Source organism: Anas acuta, chromosome W, assembly GCF_963932015.1.
Source record: "Anas acuta chromosome W, bAnaAcu1.1, whole genome shotgun sequence".
NCBI classification, from domain to species: Eukaryota; Metazoa; Chordata; class Aves; order Anseriformes; family Anatidae; genus Anas; species Anas acuta.
The window spans coordinates 23,666,939-23,683,047 of NC_089016.1; the positions used below are offsets into that span (position 1 = coordinate 23,666,939).

The following is a 16,109-nucleotide window of genomic DNA, read 5'->3' on the forward strand; positions in this document are numbered from 1 at the left end:
CACTTACCACTGAAACAGCTGTGAGAACAGCAGAAAGGGGTTGGACCCATGCATCCAGAGTAAAAGGACCAATAAATACCAAAACTTGGAGGGTTGAGTCCGCTCCTGGGGAACTGAAATTAAAGCTAAAAAAGAACTAATGTTCTGGCAATAAGGCTCTGCATAAATTAAGGATGCCAGAAGAAGGGGACAAGCCTGAAGGGAAGAAAGGGAGAAGGCAAGACCGGGGCAGGACTCTCCACTGCGGTGTGTATGGTCTACCGAGGGAGGCAACCCCTATGGGTATTGACCGCCGAGTGAGAGGGCCTCGACCGGACTTTTCCCGCACTAAAGCCAGGTTGTCCCAGGAAAAAGAAACAAACAAGCAAGCAAAGATATATGTATATAATGAATAAGTTTTTTTTTTTAACCTATTGTAATTAGTTTTCCAGGAGCTGGATCACCCTCAAAGGCTGAACAGTAACCCAAGCTCAAATAGATCCTGGAAGTGGGCCCAACCCCTTGATTGAAGGCATTTCTCACACCCCCACGATACCCCCTGGACGACGCAGAAGGATGTTATACTTCCTGGTACTATTTTTACAAGGGCAATTAAGCCATGGGAATAACTTTTTCATTCTGGGGGAGGAAGTGGCCAAGGCTTTTAACCTTAGCAATTGCTGGGTTTGTGGGGGACCAGGGGGAGCTGAAAGTTGGCCCTGGGTAGCTGGCCCGGTTGAACCTAAGGGGTGGGTTAGTAATTTGAGTGAAGTTCATAATGGTACACAATTCTGGAAAGGGGAAGAAGGCCCGTGGCAGTTGCACTCGTCAGAGAAAGGTATATACTGTTTAAACAGAACAGGAACAGTAAAGGTGGGAAAAAGCATTTGTAAATGGGCTCTATCTCCTGGATATGAATGTACTGATCCTGAATGTGGACCTAGAAACTGTACAGCAAGTAAAGGGAAATGGAATGCTACGCATGTCCAGCTGAAAAACGGGACTTGGCTGAAATGCTCATATAAGATGTTTTTTGGACCTGGATGTGAAGCCATGGCAAGAGCACAATCAAAGGGACAATTTGACGTTCAAATCCTGAGTTGTCAGCGTGATAACACCACTAGGGAGCAGCATGTGGTAAAGAGTCTACCGCTGGAGGTGGCAAAATGAGAATGGGACACAAGTGTTCTTTAAATGTTTCTGGTCAGCTCGTAATATGACAAGTCGTGAAGGAGAACTTAGTCGTAATTGTGAGTGGGAATCTAGTGCGGGAGCTTGGAGGTGTATATATATGAGTACTAATGGGGCAAACATTGTAACAGGACCACTTGGTAATGAAAACACTTTGTATTTTCACGCCCCAAGGAATAAAAGAGAACGGGACGGTCCTTTTCCAAATGGGACGTGGGCTCATTATTGGGTGTGTGGCAAACAGGCCTATAAAAGGCTACCAAAGGACTGGTCAGGAATATGCTATGTGGGGTACATAAGACCCTTGTTCTTTTTATTGTCACAAATACAAGGAAATCACTTAGGAATAAAATTATATGATGATCTGAATAGAGAAAAACGATCTATTGATGCTTCCTTAGCCAGAGGTAGTGCTCAAAAACGGAGAGAAAATGAATGGCCCCCTGAAAGAATCATACAGTATTATGGACCGGCTACCCGGAACCCAAATGAGGTAATATCTGGAGCCCGAGAACCTCTTCATAATTTGAATCGAATAATTAGGTTGCAAGCTGTCCTCGAAATAATAAGCAAACAGCGACAGCTTTGGATCTTTTAGCTGACCAGTCCGCCCAGATGAGGAATGCTATTTTTCAACATAGAATGGTTTTAGACTATTTACTAGCAGAAGGGGGGGGGGGTGGGGGTGGGAAACTAAATGATTCTAATTGTTGCTTACAAATTGACGGTAATGGGAAAGTGGTTAAACAGATAACAAGAGAAATTAGAAAATTGGCCCACGTCCCAGCACAAACTTGGAAGGGTATGGATTGGGATTTATTTTCATGGCTGCCTGGTGGACCATGGGTTAGAAGGATGTTATTTTTATTTTTATGTGCTGTAATGATGTTATTATTCATACCTTGTATGATACCTTGCTTTACATTATTGATGCGCCGGATGATAAATAGTACATTTGTAATGACTTCATTAAAAAAGGAAGTCAATTATGATGCTTAAGAATTGGACCCTCTGAGAACGGACTGATGAACTCCAGTTATTAATGACAAAAGTTGAAAAAGAGACACGAATTGAGGATATTAAAAAGAAGATAAGGGATTGTGAGGAATGTTTTAACAATGTGTGTCAATAGAGAGCTTGAAGGAAAATGTATTCGTATGTTCTTTCCTTGAAGTCTCTGATACCTGGGGGTTTCAGAACAACTGCTAACTGTTATGACTTCTGAATGGGACACTATGCAAGCCCCTGATATCTTGATATCTGGCCAGGAGATTAGGGAGAAGGGAAAAGCTGAAGGACGGCTAAAAGACAAAGCTTGCAGGGAACGCTGTGCAAGCTTTTGACATACAGCCAAGGAGTACAACGAAGAAGGACAAGAAAAAAAAAAGCCTGAGAGGAAGACTATGAGCCTTCATCATGAAAGACCCCCAGAGGGAGCACCAGAGACTGATACGCATGCTCCAGTAGGAGGGTTCAGATTCCGGAACTAATTATAATAACTCCGTTGTTTGTTTTTTTTTTTAGAAATAGTAATGAATATGTATTAGTCTAGGAGCATAAAAAATCAGCATCTTGATGTAACGGGTGTGCGACCAGGTGGAGCGGAGACTCCCGGCGCACCCAGCGCTGTTTGCTTACCTCTATTCTTTTAATAAATTGTAAACTTTGATTATAATCCTATTTTGGGACTGAGCTACTTATAACATGATCCAGCTACGTGGGCAGAAGACGGATCCTGGGGCTATAGGACCCCAATATATATGCTTAATAGAATAATTAGGTTAGAAGCTGTAATAGAAATAGTTGTAAATAAAACCGGAGATGCACTTGGATTAATTGCAAGGCAAAATACTAAGATGAGGACTGCTTTGTATCAAAATCGCTTAGCTTTGGATTATTTGCGCAAGAAGGAGAAGTCTGTGGAAAATTTAACCTTAGTAATTGCTGTTTTATAGATTGGTGATGAAGGTGTTTCTTCCTAGTAGCTGGTAGAATGCTATGTTTTGGCTTAGGATGAGAAGAGTGCTGATAACATGCTGATGTTTTAATTGTTGCAGAGCAGTGCTTAGGCCAAGCCAAGGGCGTTTCAGCTTCTCACTCTGTCCTGCCAGTGATTAAGGAGGTATTGGGGAGGCATTGGGGAGGCAAGGACAATCCCCAGACATGGACTGTATATCTCGAAACAAGACACTGGAACTCATGATAAGGAAGCGGCAGACGGACAGAGAAACAAATGTAAGGACTATAAATCTCAAAATTGGACATTGGAATTCATTATAAAGATACAATAAACGGAAGAATTGGCAACAACCAGCTCTCGCAATTAAGAAACGTGCCAATTCAGCAGATTCCTGACCAAAGGTGAAAAGTACACTGTGAGGAAGACTCAGGGTCTTCCTCCCAAAGACCCCTGCCCACAATTCTTGGGAGGCTCTACGCAGGCGCAAGGTGCCAAAAGGCTAATTAGCATGAGAAGCGAGGGAAGGCGGGGATAGGTAATGCATATGTATAGGCGCTTGTAGACTATTGATAGATTGATTGTATAAATTCAAGACTGCTTTCCGCTTTGGGTATGCACGATAGGTGGAGAGATCCCCCGTGCATCCAGCGCTGCAATAAAGAATATACCACTTAAAGGAATTTCGGCTTCGATCTTTGAATCAATCTGGCACCCCAGATGGGACAACCTCTCTGCCGGTCCGCAGGACCCGCTGGGGACAGGACTCCCTAGGGTACCCCCGGGATTTCCCGGAGGGACTCCTCGACTCACCGGATCACTGCGGAGGCAGACAAGGACCCCATCATTGTAAGTGAGTATATTCTTTATTCTGGTTTGGTTTTCTGGTAGACCGGTCATCTGGGACTGTCCAGTAAGTCGGAAGGTGACTTCTGCAGGACAGTGTTTGGTATATACTTTGTGGTTAGTACCACAAGTATATTTGGGGACCTTGAGGTCCATCTGTATCTGGAACTGTCTGTAAGTCGGAAGGTGATCTTCTGCGAGGCAGTGTTTGGTATATACTTTGTGGTAAGCACCATAAGTATATTTGGACCTTAAAGTGAGCTCTTTCCTTAAGGTCCCCATCTGGAATTGTGTTGTTTATTTCGGTTTTCTGACTCATGGAGTATGGTATTTAACTCTGGTTATTGTTACTGTGATTTTGGCTATTTTTCTGGTGGTAATAGTAGGTTCGTGGCATTGTTATAAGAAAGATATCGTTATGGTGTTACACAGTTCGGTTTTCTGACTTATCGCATGTGGAATTTGACTCTGACTATTGTTATTGTGATTTTAGCAATATTGCTGGTAATAGTAGCTTTGTGACATCGCTACTGAAAGATATTGCGTGCCTGTAATTTTGTGAGCGATACGTTTTTGTGATACGCTTTTGTAAGTAACACGTGTATTCTGAAAGTGTAAACTGGAAAATGGGGGGGCGAGTAAGCAGTGAAATTCCTAAGAAAAGTGCGTTAGGATGTGTTTTGAGTCACTGGAAGGATATTGGAGGATCTGCCGGTGGAAGTGTGAACAGGAAAACATTGATAAAATATTGTAATCAATGGTGGCTGCTTTATAAGCTGGAATGTGGAGAAAAGTGGCCCCTAAATGGAACTTTAAACTCTAATGTTTTGCTACAGTTAATGTTGGTTTTGAGAAGGAGAATAGGATGAAATGTTGTATACTGATGTTGTTTCAGCATCTTGGTGGGAAAAGGTACGGAATTAAGTTGGCCCCTGACTGAGCCTTTGACGTTGGCATTAGAGAAGTACAGGCTGGAGAAAGATAAAGGAAGTGTTAAAAGGGTTGTTGAAAGTGTTAAAGGTGTTTGAAGTTGAATGAGCAGGGAAGGAGGATGTAGGAATGTTAATAGTTCTGCCTCTGCTCTAGGCAGAGATCTTAAAATCATGGGTGTTAGCCCTTTGGGGCAAATGGATCATGATGGGTCCGAGAGAGAGAGTTGTTATGGAAACAGAAAAACAGTTAACTCTTAAAACAACCTGAGTTCATGTGCGAGCTCAGATTACCGATGGGACCGCTCAGGGAACTGTGGACAACTGCATTCCCCTGACCGACTCCACTGAGACCCTAATCATCCCTAAAATTATGAACGGCTAAGTAAATACTAAAATCTGGATGAATTGGGAATTGAGAATATGCTTCCAACAAGGTCTAAAAGAAACCCCTATGGAATTTTTGGACCAACTCTGAAATGTAATGAAAATAAATAAATAAATAAATAAAACGGTTTGGACCTGGCTTCGGAGGACAAATGGACTAGCCTTTTTCTAGGGTAATCATTGGTCCCTGATTTCAACAGGAATAACGGGGACCTGGGGAATTTACCCTAGCGGATCCTCCACTGATTATAATGAAGCTAGGGGAGGAATGGAAGTGAAATTTCTTATTGATATGGGGCAACGTATTCAGTTCTAAATCAAGCATTAATGCCTTTACGGAATGATTATGTTAACGTAAAAGGGTGTAACCGAAAAGGCTTATTTTTGTGAACCTTTGAAATACAAGTTGGGGAAATGTTATATATGGAGTGGTAATTCGTGTCGAGAAAATGGTTGATATTAACAAAGAAGGGTGATTCAGGAGACTCCATGCAGTCTGGGGTTTCTTGTTCTCCAGCCGTTAAGGCATGGATGTTTCTGGGTGTTTGCTGTTGTTGTTACATTCAAAGTTGTTTGACTAATTAAACAGTTGTTTTGAAAAGAACTGCTGTGGAGAGAAGGGTATTAGAGGGGAACCTGCTTTTTTAAAAAAAAAAAAAAAAAAAAAAGCAACACTATGAAGTTACATTGGTACAGAAGCAGGAAAAAGAAGTGAAGAGGAACAGGCTGGCAGAATGGGGACTGTTAAGTTATGGAACTCAAAGGATTGTTTGTTACCTATCCTGATTGTATGTATGTATAGGCATACTCGGGTTATTATGTAAAGCAATGTTCTGTATACATGTATTTAGAACGTTTGATGTTTGTGTGTGCGTGTTGGTGGAGCGTAGACTCCCTGCACACCCAGCGCTGTTTACTTGCCTTTTATATACCTTTTAGAAATATTTGTTTTATAAATATTACAAAATTCAGACCTCATTTATAACAGGAAACAAATGGGGATACATAGGTTTTTATATCTACCTGGATCTCCAAAATCTCTATTAGGTTGAGATCTGTTAGAACAATTAGAAGCAGAAATTATCTTCGAAAAAAAGGAAAATGGAATTAAGGATAGGAGAAGAACAACTAATAAATGTGTTAAGCCTGGCACTAATACAAACCGACCCTAAAAGTGAAATACCCTTAGAGATCATAAATCAAGTATATCCAGGAGTTTGGGCCACTGAAGTCTCTGGAAGAGCTAAAAATGTGACCCCAATAATTATTAAATTAAAGCCAGGAGAGAAACCCGTTAAGGTTAAGTAATATCCTTTGAGGATAGAAGATAGGAAAGGAATTAAAGAGATAATTGATAAATTTTTACAGTATGGATTATTGATTGAATGTGAATCAGAATACAATACACCCATATTGCCAATTAAAAAGGCAGATGAAAAAAGCTATAGGTTAGTTCAGGATTTGAGGGCCATAAGTAAAATCACTGAGGATATACATCCAGTAGTGGCAAACCCTTATACTTTGCCGACTAAATTAAAGAATAGTCAAGTCTGGTTTACCGTACTGGATTTAAAAGACGCCTTCTTCTGCCTAGGCTTAGCCACAGAAAGCCAAAACCTATTTGCCTTTGAATGGGAAAATCCCAATTCAGGCAGAAAGACGCAGCTTACGTGGACATTACTACCTCAAGGATTCAAGAATAGCCCCACTATTTTTGGAAACCAATTAGCAAGGGAACTCGAAACATGGATGCCTCCGGACACTGAAGGTGCTTTGTTACAATATGTAGATGATCTCTTAATAGCTACCGAGACTAAAGGGAGCTGTATTCAATGGACTATAAGTTTTCTTAATTTTCTGGGTTTAAAATGGATATCAAGTCTCTTGACAGAAAGTCCAGCTGTCTCAACAAAGTGTGACCTATCTGGGATTTGAAATTTCGGGAGGACAACGAGAACTAGGAACTGAACATAAGGAAGTCATTTGCCGGACTCCAGAACCTCAAACGGTAAAGGAGCTACAAACCTTTCTAGGAATGACAGGTTGGTGTCGCCTTTGGATTTATAATTATGGACGATTGGTAAAGCCTCTATGTGAATTGATAAAGATTAACCAGTCAAAGTTAGTCTGGACTGGAGAAGCACAAAAAGTCTTTAAACAACTTAAACAAGAATTGATGATTTTAAAATATCAAGCAATATTGGTAGAACAGGACGATGTGGAAATTGTGATAACTAATATTGTGAATCCAGCCTCTTTTCTTAGTGATGCTCCGGCGGAACCTGTGATTCACGATTGCTTAGAAACTATGGAGACTGTGTATTCCAGCCGACCAGACCTTAAGGAGGAGCCCATGGAAGATGCAGAAGAAACTTGGTTCACGGATGGGAGCAGTTTTGTTACACAAGGACAACGTAAAGCTGGATATGCTATAACAACTACTCAACAGGTAATCGAGTCTAAACCATTACCCCCTGGGACATCTGCCCAGAAAGCAGAGATAATTGCTCTTACACGAGCACTGGAACTAGCAGCAGGAAGGAAAATAAGTATTTGGACAGACTCTAAATATGCATTCGGCGTGGTACATGCTCATGGAGCGATATGGAAAGAACGTGGATTGCTGACTGCTCAGGGAAAACAAAAAGAAAACATGCTGAAGAAATTTTAAAATTGTTACAGGCTGTAAAACAATCAGAAAAGGTAGCTATGATGCATTGCCAAGGACACCAAAAGGGAAACTCTGATTTTGAAATTGGAAATCGATTGGCAGATCAGGAGGCTAAACAGGCAGCTGAAATAACTGAGGTGAAGGCATTGTCTTTAATACCAGACGGTAAAATCCAAACTATATATATGAACCAAAAAGCCAAATTATACAAAAGAAGACTTAAAATTAATTGAAGATTTGAAAGGTAAAATGAAACCAGATAGATGAGTATATTTAAAAGATAACTGTGTAATAATACCCTCTAATTTGATATGGCCCATAGTTCTTACAGAACACAATAAAACACATCGGGGAGCTGACACATTGCATAAGAGCCTGAGTCAGACATTAGTGGAACAAAATTTATATACAACAATAAAACAAGTAACTCAACAATGTAGCATTTGCTTACACAATAACCCCAATACCAAGAATAGAATAAAATTTGGAATAATCAGTAAAGGAAATTATTCGGGGCAACTGTGGCAAATTGATTTTTCAGAACTCCCTAGAAAAGGGGGGTATTGTTATTTACTGGTTCTGACTGACATGATTTCAGGAAGGCCTGAAGCCTTTCCCTGTTGAACAAACAAAGCAAGAAGAAGTGGTTAAAGTCTTGTTAAATGAAATAATACCATGCTTTGGGATTCTAGTAGCAATGTCTTCTGATAGAGTTTCACATTTTTGTGTGCAAGTGGTACAACAGATAAGTAAGATTCTAAAGATATTCTCATTACTTAGAATTTGAGTTAAACCTAGAATAAAAGGGAATTTGAGTCCCTTTGAAATCTTATATGGAAGGCCGTATCCATTTCTATTTAGTGGAGAGGATCGAACGCAGTTAGGATTAGAATATTTATATGCATATATAACTGAACTTCAGAAATAATTAAATAAAGTACATAAATTTGTTCTCAGGACCTGGGCTAGACGGTTGGATCAACCAATCCACCCTTTTAAGCTCAGGGATTATATATATATAAAGACTTTTTCAGGACAACCCCTAGAGGAAAAACGGAAGGAAAGTGGACGGGACCATACCAGGTATTACTGACAACACACACCGCCATTAAGATTAAGGAGCAAGCAGCTTGGATCCACGATTCAAGGGTGAAGAAGGCCCTGGCGAGGATATGGACCACCACTCCAATTGGACCAACAAAATTATGGTTTTCCAGATCCTAATGATTGCAGGGGTGTGGTTCTCAGATTCGGGGTGGGCAGTTTGGGATGAGAACTTACACCTGTCCCTGATACAAACAATTTCTCAAGTAATTAATAAGACAAACTGTTGGGTATGCACCCATCTGCCACAGCATGGGAATAAGGGTGTATCGTTAATCAGGATTCCCTTGCCTGCAAACTTACCTTGGACTAATTTGTGGGAAAACACATCTTGGGGTCGAAAATATGAAGAAGTTTTGGAACTAGAAGTGAGTAGCTTTGTGCCGTTGGAATCTTACTATGTATGTGTACAAAGGTGTAACCCACCTAGGGGTATGGGAAAACAGGATTGTATAAATACGGATACTACTTATGTGGGAAATCAGACATCTTGTAATCGAACAATTGATATTAGTACGACTAGCGGCTGAGCAAATTCAACCAGCTGGCCGGTTCCAGAAGGAAAAGGGTGGTATTGGCTATGCAATGATACAGCCCGTAAGGTCTTGCCCGAGAATTGGAAGGGAACTTGCACTCTTGGAGCAGTAGTCCCCAATTTGACCATACATGATGTAGCGCCTCGAGGTTATTTCAGAAATCATATCCGGAGAATTAGACGAAAAATTAACAATCCATTGATAGGGAGACACACCGCTTTTCATAGTTTTGTTCGATGGTTTATCCCATGGTTAGGAGTGAGTGAATTGGAAAAGGCGATAGTTAATATTTCTGCAATTATAGAGAAGTTAGAAAACAAAACTCTGGATGCTATAAAGGCTCAACAAGAAGAGATACCTAGTTTATCACAGGTAGTATTACAAAATCGGATGGCCCTAGACTTGTTACTGGCCGCTCAAGGGGGAGTCTGTACAGTAATAAATACAAGTTGTTGTATGTATGTAGATCAGAGTGGAAGGATCTCTACCGACCTGGAAGAAATATGGAAGCAGACAAGGGTCCTACATGAGATCAGTAAAGATGATCTTTCATGGAGTTTTAGTGAAATATGGAATAAGTTAACCTCCTGGTTGCCCAACTTCCAATGCTTGGAACAAGTGTTCATTGCTCTAATCACATTAGTAGTGTTAGGAATATTTGTGTGCATGTTGTTTAGATGCCTGCTTTGTTGTGTTACTGTAAATAATGAAAGTATCTGATGCAAAAGAATTTGCATGGGAAAAGAAAAGGGGGGATTGATTAAGGAGGTATTCGGGAGGCATTGGGGAGGCAAGGACAGTCCCCAGACATGGACTGTATATCTCGAAACAAGACACTGGAACTCATGATAAGGAAGCGGCAGACGGACAGAGAAACAAATGTAAGGACTATAAATCTCAAAATTGGACATTGGAATTCATTATAAAGATACAATAAACGGAAGAATTGGCAACAACCAGCTCTCGCAATTAAGAAACGTGCCAATTCAGCAGATTCCTGACCAAAGGTGAAAAGTACACTGTGAGGAAGACTCGGGGTCTTCCTCCCAAAGACCCCTGCCCACGTCCCAAAGACCCCTGCCCACAATTCTTGGGAGGCTCTACGCAGGCGCAAGGTGCCAAAAGGCTAATTAGCATGAGAAGCGAGGGAAGGCGGGGATAGGTAATGCATATGTATAGGCGCTTGTAGAATATTGATAGATTGATTGTATAAATTCAAGACTGCTTTCCGCTTTGGGTATGCACGATAGGTGGAGAGATCCCCCGTGCATCCAGCGCTGCAATAAAGAATATACCACTTAAAGGAATTTCGGCTTCGATCTTTGAATCACCAGCGAGCAGGCTGGGGGTGCAGCAAGAGCTGGGAGGAGGGCTGGACTGCTCGGGGTTAGGCTGGGCATCGGACAGCGGGTGGTGAGCAATTGCATTGTGCATCACTTGTTTCATACACGTTATTATTAGTAATACTATTATCATAACGATTGTCTTTATTGTTATTATTTTTATTTATCTGTCTTTATCTCAACTCACGGGCTTCGCTTTCCCGTTTCTCTCCCCATCCCAGAGAGGGAGGGGAGAGGGTGAGCGAACGGCTGTGTGGTGTTTAGCTGCCGGCCGGGTTAAACCACAACAGAAGGAAAAGCTGTAAATGAACTTGTGAAAGAAACGAAGAAAATTGCACATGCCCCAGTTCAAACTCGCAATGGAATCGAGCTAGGAGGATTATCGGGGGGGGGGGGGGCTTTATGGGTGTTGATTGGCTTACTAAAAGTGGGATGGTTGTACTGGGGGGATATGTGGAGGATTTTAATAATTCCATGTTTTACCAGACCAATACACTCGGTTATACAAGGAATGCAAATACCTGCGGTACCTGTTGTGGGAATAGAAATGTTGTTTTTGCAGAGTTCCGTTGTTTAGAGGGAAGGAACTTGGTACTGAGATATGCTTGCAGTGATAAGAAGCTTAGCAGGCGACCTCGTAAAATGCAGACAACCGGACTCCTTAGGACAATTAGGTGAAAATGGCGGTGTCAAGTCAGATAAGTGAAGAAACATTACCACATCAGATAGGTTGTGAACCTGGATTACCCCCTCAGTGGGGAAACAGGGGAGGGTCCTGTCATCAAAAAGCGTATAAACTGTGTTTTGGAACTAGTAGGCGCGCTCTCCTGCTTGTGGGGCGCCCGCCATTGCAATCAATCGCGAGTAAATTACTACTTCGCTGAGATCCTCGCCTGAGCCTAAGCTATCGGCTACGGAGCGTTTCTCACCCTCCCTTCCAACCCAAGCCACGCTCTGATTCTATGAGCGGAGCGCCTGTTCTGTGGAGCTCGTTTCCCAGCCGTGCAGGGCCCAGATTCCCTCCGCGGAGCCGCCCAGCCCGTTTTCGGGCGCCCACTTCCTCCCTCCCGGTCGGCTCCCTCCGCGCCCCGAGGGCACGCGACCTCCCTGAGCGCCGATAAGCACCGGGTCGACGGGAGCGGAGCCGCCGAGAGGGCGGGGACAAGGGAAGAGGGCAGGCGAGGCAGCCAATCGAGGCGCGGGGGCGGTCGGCGGCGATCTGTCGGCCCAATGAGCGCCGCGGAGGGCCGGGCCGAGTGCGGGAAGTGAGGGGGCGTTGTACCGAGCGGGCGCCGTCATGGCCGACGGGATTGTTAGGGCGCAGGCCGCCTGGCCCGGTGGCGGCGCTGCCGCTGCTTTCGGAGAGGTCGCCTGCAAGGGCAAGGAGGTCCCCGCCAACGTTCTCCGTGAGGATGAGCGGTCGTGGACGAGGAGGTAGCCGCGGCGTTGTTGTGCGAGTCTTTCCTTCCTTTCCCTCGGCCGCTCGCAGGCCCTCTGAAACGAGGGCCCGTCGCGGGTCCCGGGAGTGCGGCAGGGCGGGTGGTGGCCTTGCTGCGGGAGGGAGGGAGGGAGGGACGGTCGGTCGGTCGGTCGGTCGGTCGGGGTCTCTCCGGCTCGTGGCGCTCTCTACTGCAGCGCCTCTAAAACGCCGCGCTTCTTCGGTGCCTGCCCCCGGGGTGCCACGGCGCGTACTGGGTCGCCGGCGCAGTCGGTCTCCTTGGGGGTTCGGACTGTATGCATATAGGCAGTGAGCATCGCAGTAGTGACCGTAATCAGTCGTTTCTGCGCTGCTGATAGCCTTGCAGAGACGCCCCGGCTCGGCTGTGCTAGGCTTTGGTTATGGCACCACCCCCACCGCGCACACGAGCGCACGCTCTCTCCAAAGTGGCTTGTGAAAGGGAAGAATTGCAGCTTTTCCTAGCTTTCTTAAACGCCTAGAAACCAGTCAATCCCGCAGGCTGCGAGAGCTTCCCAGCTCTCATTTCCGTGCTGGAGGTGGGCCGTGATAAGAGCATGCTGGCAAGGTTCACTGATGCTGGTGCGCCGCAACGTGCTAGGAGCTAAGTGAGCAGCTGCGGAGAGTTATGAAAAAGTTGCAGATGTTATCTGCAAGGTGCTAACTTTAAGTTAGTGTCCAGCATAACCGTTGTTGCTGTTCTTAAATTTGAAATGCTAAAGATAGGACAGTTAGGGATTTCCTCTGCTTCTGACGGCAGGGTTTATCTGCAGCGTGGAAAACAGGCCCTTAGTGAAAGGGGCTGCGTTGCCCGCTCTGCGTGCTGACTCGTAGAATGGTTAGGCTTGGAAGGCACCCTTAAAGATCATCTAGCCCAACCCGCCTGCCGCGGTCAGGGACGTGTTTCACTAGATCGGGTTGCTCAAAGCGTTGACGCGTTGCTTGGAACAGCGCTTTCTTAATAGGTCTCGGTAATGTTGCAGCTGCCGCCCGTTTGGAGTACTGGAAGCGTTCAACTGCTCTCCGGAAACCGTGCTTGCGGTAGCGCCCTGCCTTTACGAAAGGGCGCGTTTCCTGTCTCCTTCGTGTTGAAGGCTGCGCGAGGAGTCTGTGTGTGTGTGCGCGTGCGCACATCTGTTTTGACTTGGCCGTACTGGCTGCAGCAACGTATGTAACCTGAACGCTGTGCTTGATTGGAGAACCAGGCCGTTAACTTGAGTCTGATGAGTGACTTGAGAGCAGACAACCTACTCTGACCGCTCTTAGTGCGACACGTTTCCTGGAGGACGAATTAGTTGCAGTTTCTCGCTTGGTCTTAACTTGAGGCGGGGGGAGGGGGCGGGGGGCTTAGAACCACTTCTGGAGCGTAGTTGGCTCTAGCGAGTGGTCTTGAATTTGCTTAGCTCACTGTACCGAAGGCCTGTTTCACGGTTGAGCGATGTTATAGGGAGGAGTGTGAGGAAGGCTTATAATTCTCGATTGTCGTGCAGTGAAAGGCGATGGTGAGTAAGAAGTACAAAGCATCTGTGGAATCGAGTCTTATCGGCAGTGTTTCAGTCGCATCTAAAACAAATAAAAATAGCGGAAGTCGCTAACCTGAAGTACTCGGCTGTCTCGCTGCCCCCGTCACCTTGCGCGCTGGATCCTGCTTCTGGTGCCATATGCAGTTTCTGTCTGCTGGTGATTTGGGGAGTTCCCTCGCAATTAGTTGCGAGTTGATGGTTTCCTACAGGTCGGTGGTATTTGTGTTTCGAAGGTGATGCCTTGGCCTCGGTCTGGAGGTGTCTGACGTCAGGCCGGCCGTAACGGGCTAATTTGGAACGTTCCTTCCCCTGAGTAGGTGGCGTTCTCGAGGACGGAGAGTTAATACGGCCTCAGCCGGATTACTCCAGGTTCTTTGAAGATGCCTTCCTGCCTCTGGCCGAGGCAATATTTGGACGTAACCGAAGGACGGTTAGCCATTGTTTGCCGCTTGTGTGTCTTGTGCGTAGAAGGTAGAGAACTTTGCCTATTCAAAGCTCGCTTAAGAAGAATGGCTGTTTTGTCGTGCGCGTTTGGGGCGCCTGATAATCTGCTTTGGTAGGGCGAGTTCAGTGGGGCATAGTGATTTGCTGAAGCTGTTGCCTTTCTCTGAAGCCGACTACGTTTTAACTGTTTACTCTTCCTCCAGTGCCTTGCGTTCCGTGATAGTTCGCCTCAGGCTCCAGTGTTTTTTCCTAGTCCTTCCTGAGAAGGTAGTTGTCCGGTTATGTGAAGCAGAAGATTCTGGCGGACCCGTGAGTACTGTGGGAGCTTTCTGTTCGCTAGGCTGGCTGTACCTGTAACTGGTTTGTAACTTCCTAGACTCTTTCCCGTCCCCTCTTTTCCTCTGGATGTTGCAGAGGGGCGCACAGTAGGCTATTTGGGGTTGTCCGATGCTGTAGTCTTTCGCCTCTAGCTTGTAATGGAGCTGAGCTTTTTGACTGAGAGCAGTGATATAAAGCGATGCTCGTCTCCAGCTACGCGCTTGCAGTGCAAAAAGCAGCGTTGTTCCGACGTGCGGTCTGATGCCCGTTTTCACGGTTTCCGGACAGCGGGGGTGGTGCCTTGACTATGCAGAAGAGGGCTTGGGGTTTGGTCAGGTCAGAGGCGAGGAAAGGGAAAGCTGTTTGAGCGGCGCTTGGGTGTTTGTTTTGCTGTTAGCTATGCAAGTCAAGTTCCAAGGCTCTGTGAGCTCACGCAAGAGAAAAGGCACCGTGAAGCTTTTATTTTCCGCCAGAGCGGCTTACGTTGCCCGAAGCTATGACGGGGGCTTTAAGCCCCGAGACAAATTCAGCTTCTGTGACTGTTTTGTAGTCTGTTACTGTCTAGAGGGTAATTCAAAGAGCAGCGGTTGAATTGTGAAGGATTAGCTAACCGTGTTCTGTGGGTGGTTCTCTGCTCGCATTCATTCTGTGCGTCGTGGCGCAGCACGTTAGGTGACGTTATTTCCTTTTTCCAGCTTCTTGGGCGTTTCGTGGTTGTTGGCAAGAAGTGTGCTGCTAACCTGGACCTGACCAATGGATTCCGGATGGCTGTGAATGCCCACCCTCGGGCCCTTCAGACTATCGCCGCCGAATAGGTTTCATATGTTGCCCATCAGTCTAGCCCCTGTTGATGTTTGATTTATTATTTTTTTTGGACGGCTGTCTATGGAGGGTAAGAAAGAGCTTTGAGCAGCGTTTGCACAATAAAGATGGAGCATGGGGATATCACCTCTGTCTTGCGTGTCTTACCGATGGAAATAGTTCCGCAAGTTAAAACGGCGTCTCCCTGGAGCGCACGTGTGTAGAATGTTTTGGTCCGTTGACAGTGTCGTGTAGGTGGTGGTTTGCCCATTCATTTGGAACGCGAAGCTAGAAGCGCTCGGCGGTCCTGTGGGTCTCCGTCTTCCTAAGACGATCTAGGATGTGCTGTGTGTTTGAGGCCTTGCTATCTTCCCCCTGCTCCCAAATAAAAGGGCACGCTTTTATTGCGAAATAGCCGTGTTGAGGACTGGCAGATGTAGAACCAGAGAAGAATAAGGTTGGAAGAAAGCTTCCAGGCATTGTCTGTTGTCTGCCCCTGTCCCGAGGAGGAGGCAGAACAAGCTCTACCGGGTGTGATTTCTGACAGGTGCTTGTCAGCCTGTTCTTGACTACCCTAGGAGTTTTGCTACCGCTTTCTTTTCAGTCCTCCTCGTGGCTTTCGCA

At 45.2% G+C, this 16,109-nt stretch overlaps 1 protein-coding gene across 1 annotated transcript; it reads left to right on the plus strand.

Annotated features, from left to right (window-relative positions):
* The first annotated feature begins 12,234 nt into the window (after positions 1 to 12,234).
* Positions 12,235 to 15,544, plus strand: LOC137847247 (adenosine 5'-monophosphoramidase HINT1-like). Its single transcript, XM_068665537.1, has 3 exons — positions 12,235 to 12,377; positions 14,570 to 14,675; positions 15,380 to 15,544. The coding sequence occupies exons 1-3, from the start codon at positions 12,241 to 12,243 to the stop codon at positions 15,497 to 15,499; spliced, it is 363 nt and encodes a 120-aa protein (XP_068521638.1). The 5' UTR covers positions 12,235 to 12,240; the 3' UTR covers positions 15,500 to 15,544.
* Positions 15,545 to 16,109: the final 565 nt, after the last annotated feature.

What these genes read in the sequence shown, in the direction of transcription:
- LOC137847247 (XM_068665537.1), top strand. Translation starts at nt 12,241, where the DNA reads ATGGCCGACGGGATTGTTAGGGCGCAGGCCGCCTGGCCCGGTGGCGGC. An exon ending in GAGCGGTCGTGGACGAGGAG is followed by an intron (nt 12,378 to 14,569) that starts GTAGCCGCGGCG and finishes CTCTTCCTCCAG; the next exon opens with TGCCTTGCGTTCCGTGATAG. An exon ending in CAGAAGATTCTGGCGGACCC is followed by an intron (nt 14,676 to 15,379) that starts GTGAGTACTGTG and finishes TCCTTTTTCCAG; the next exon opens with CTTCTTGGGCGTTTCGTGGT.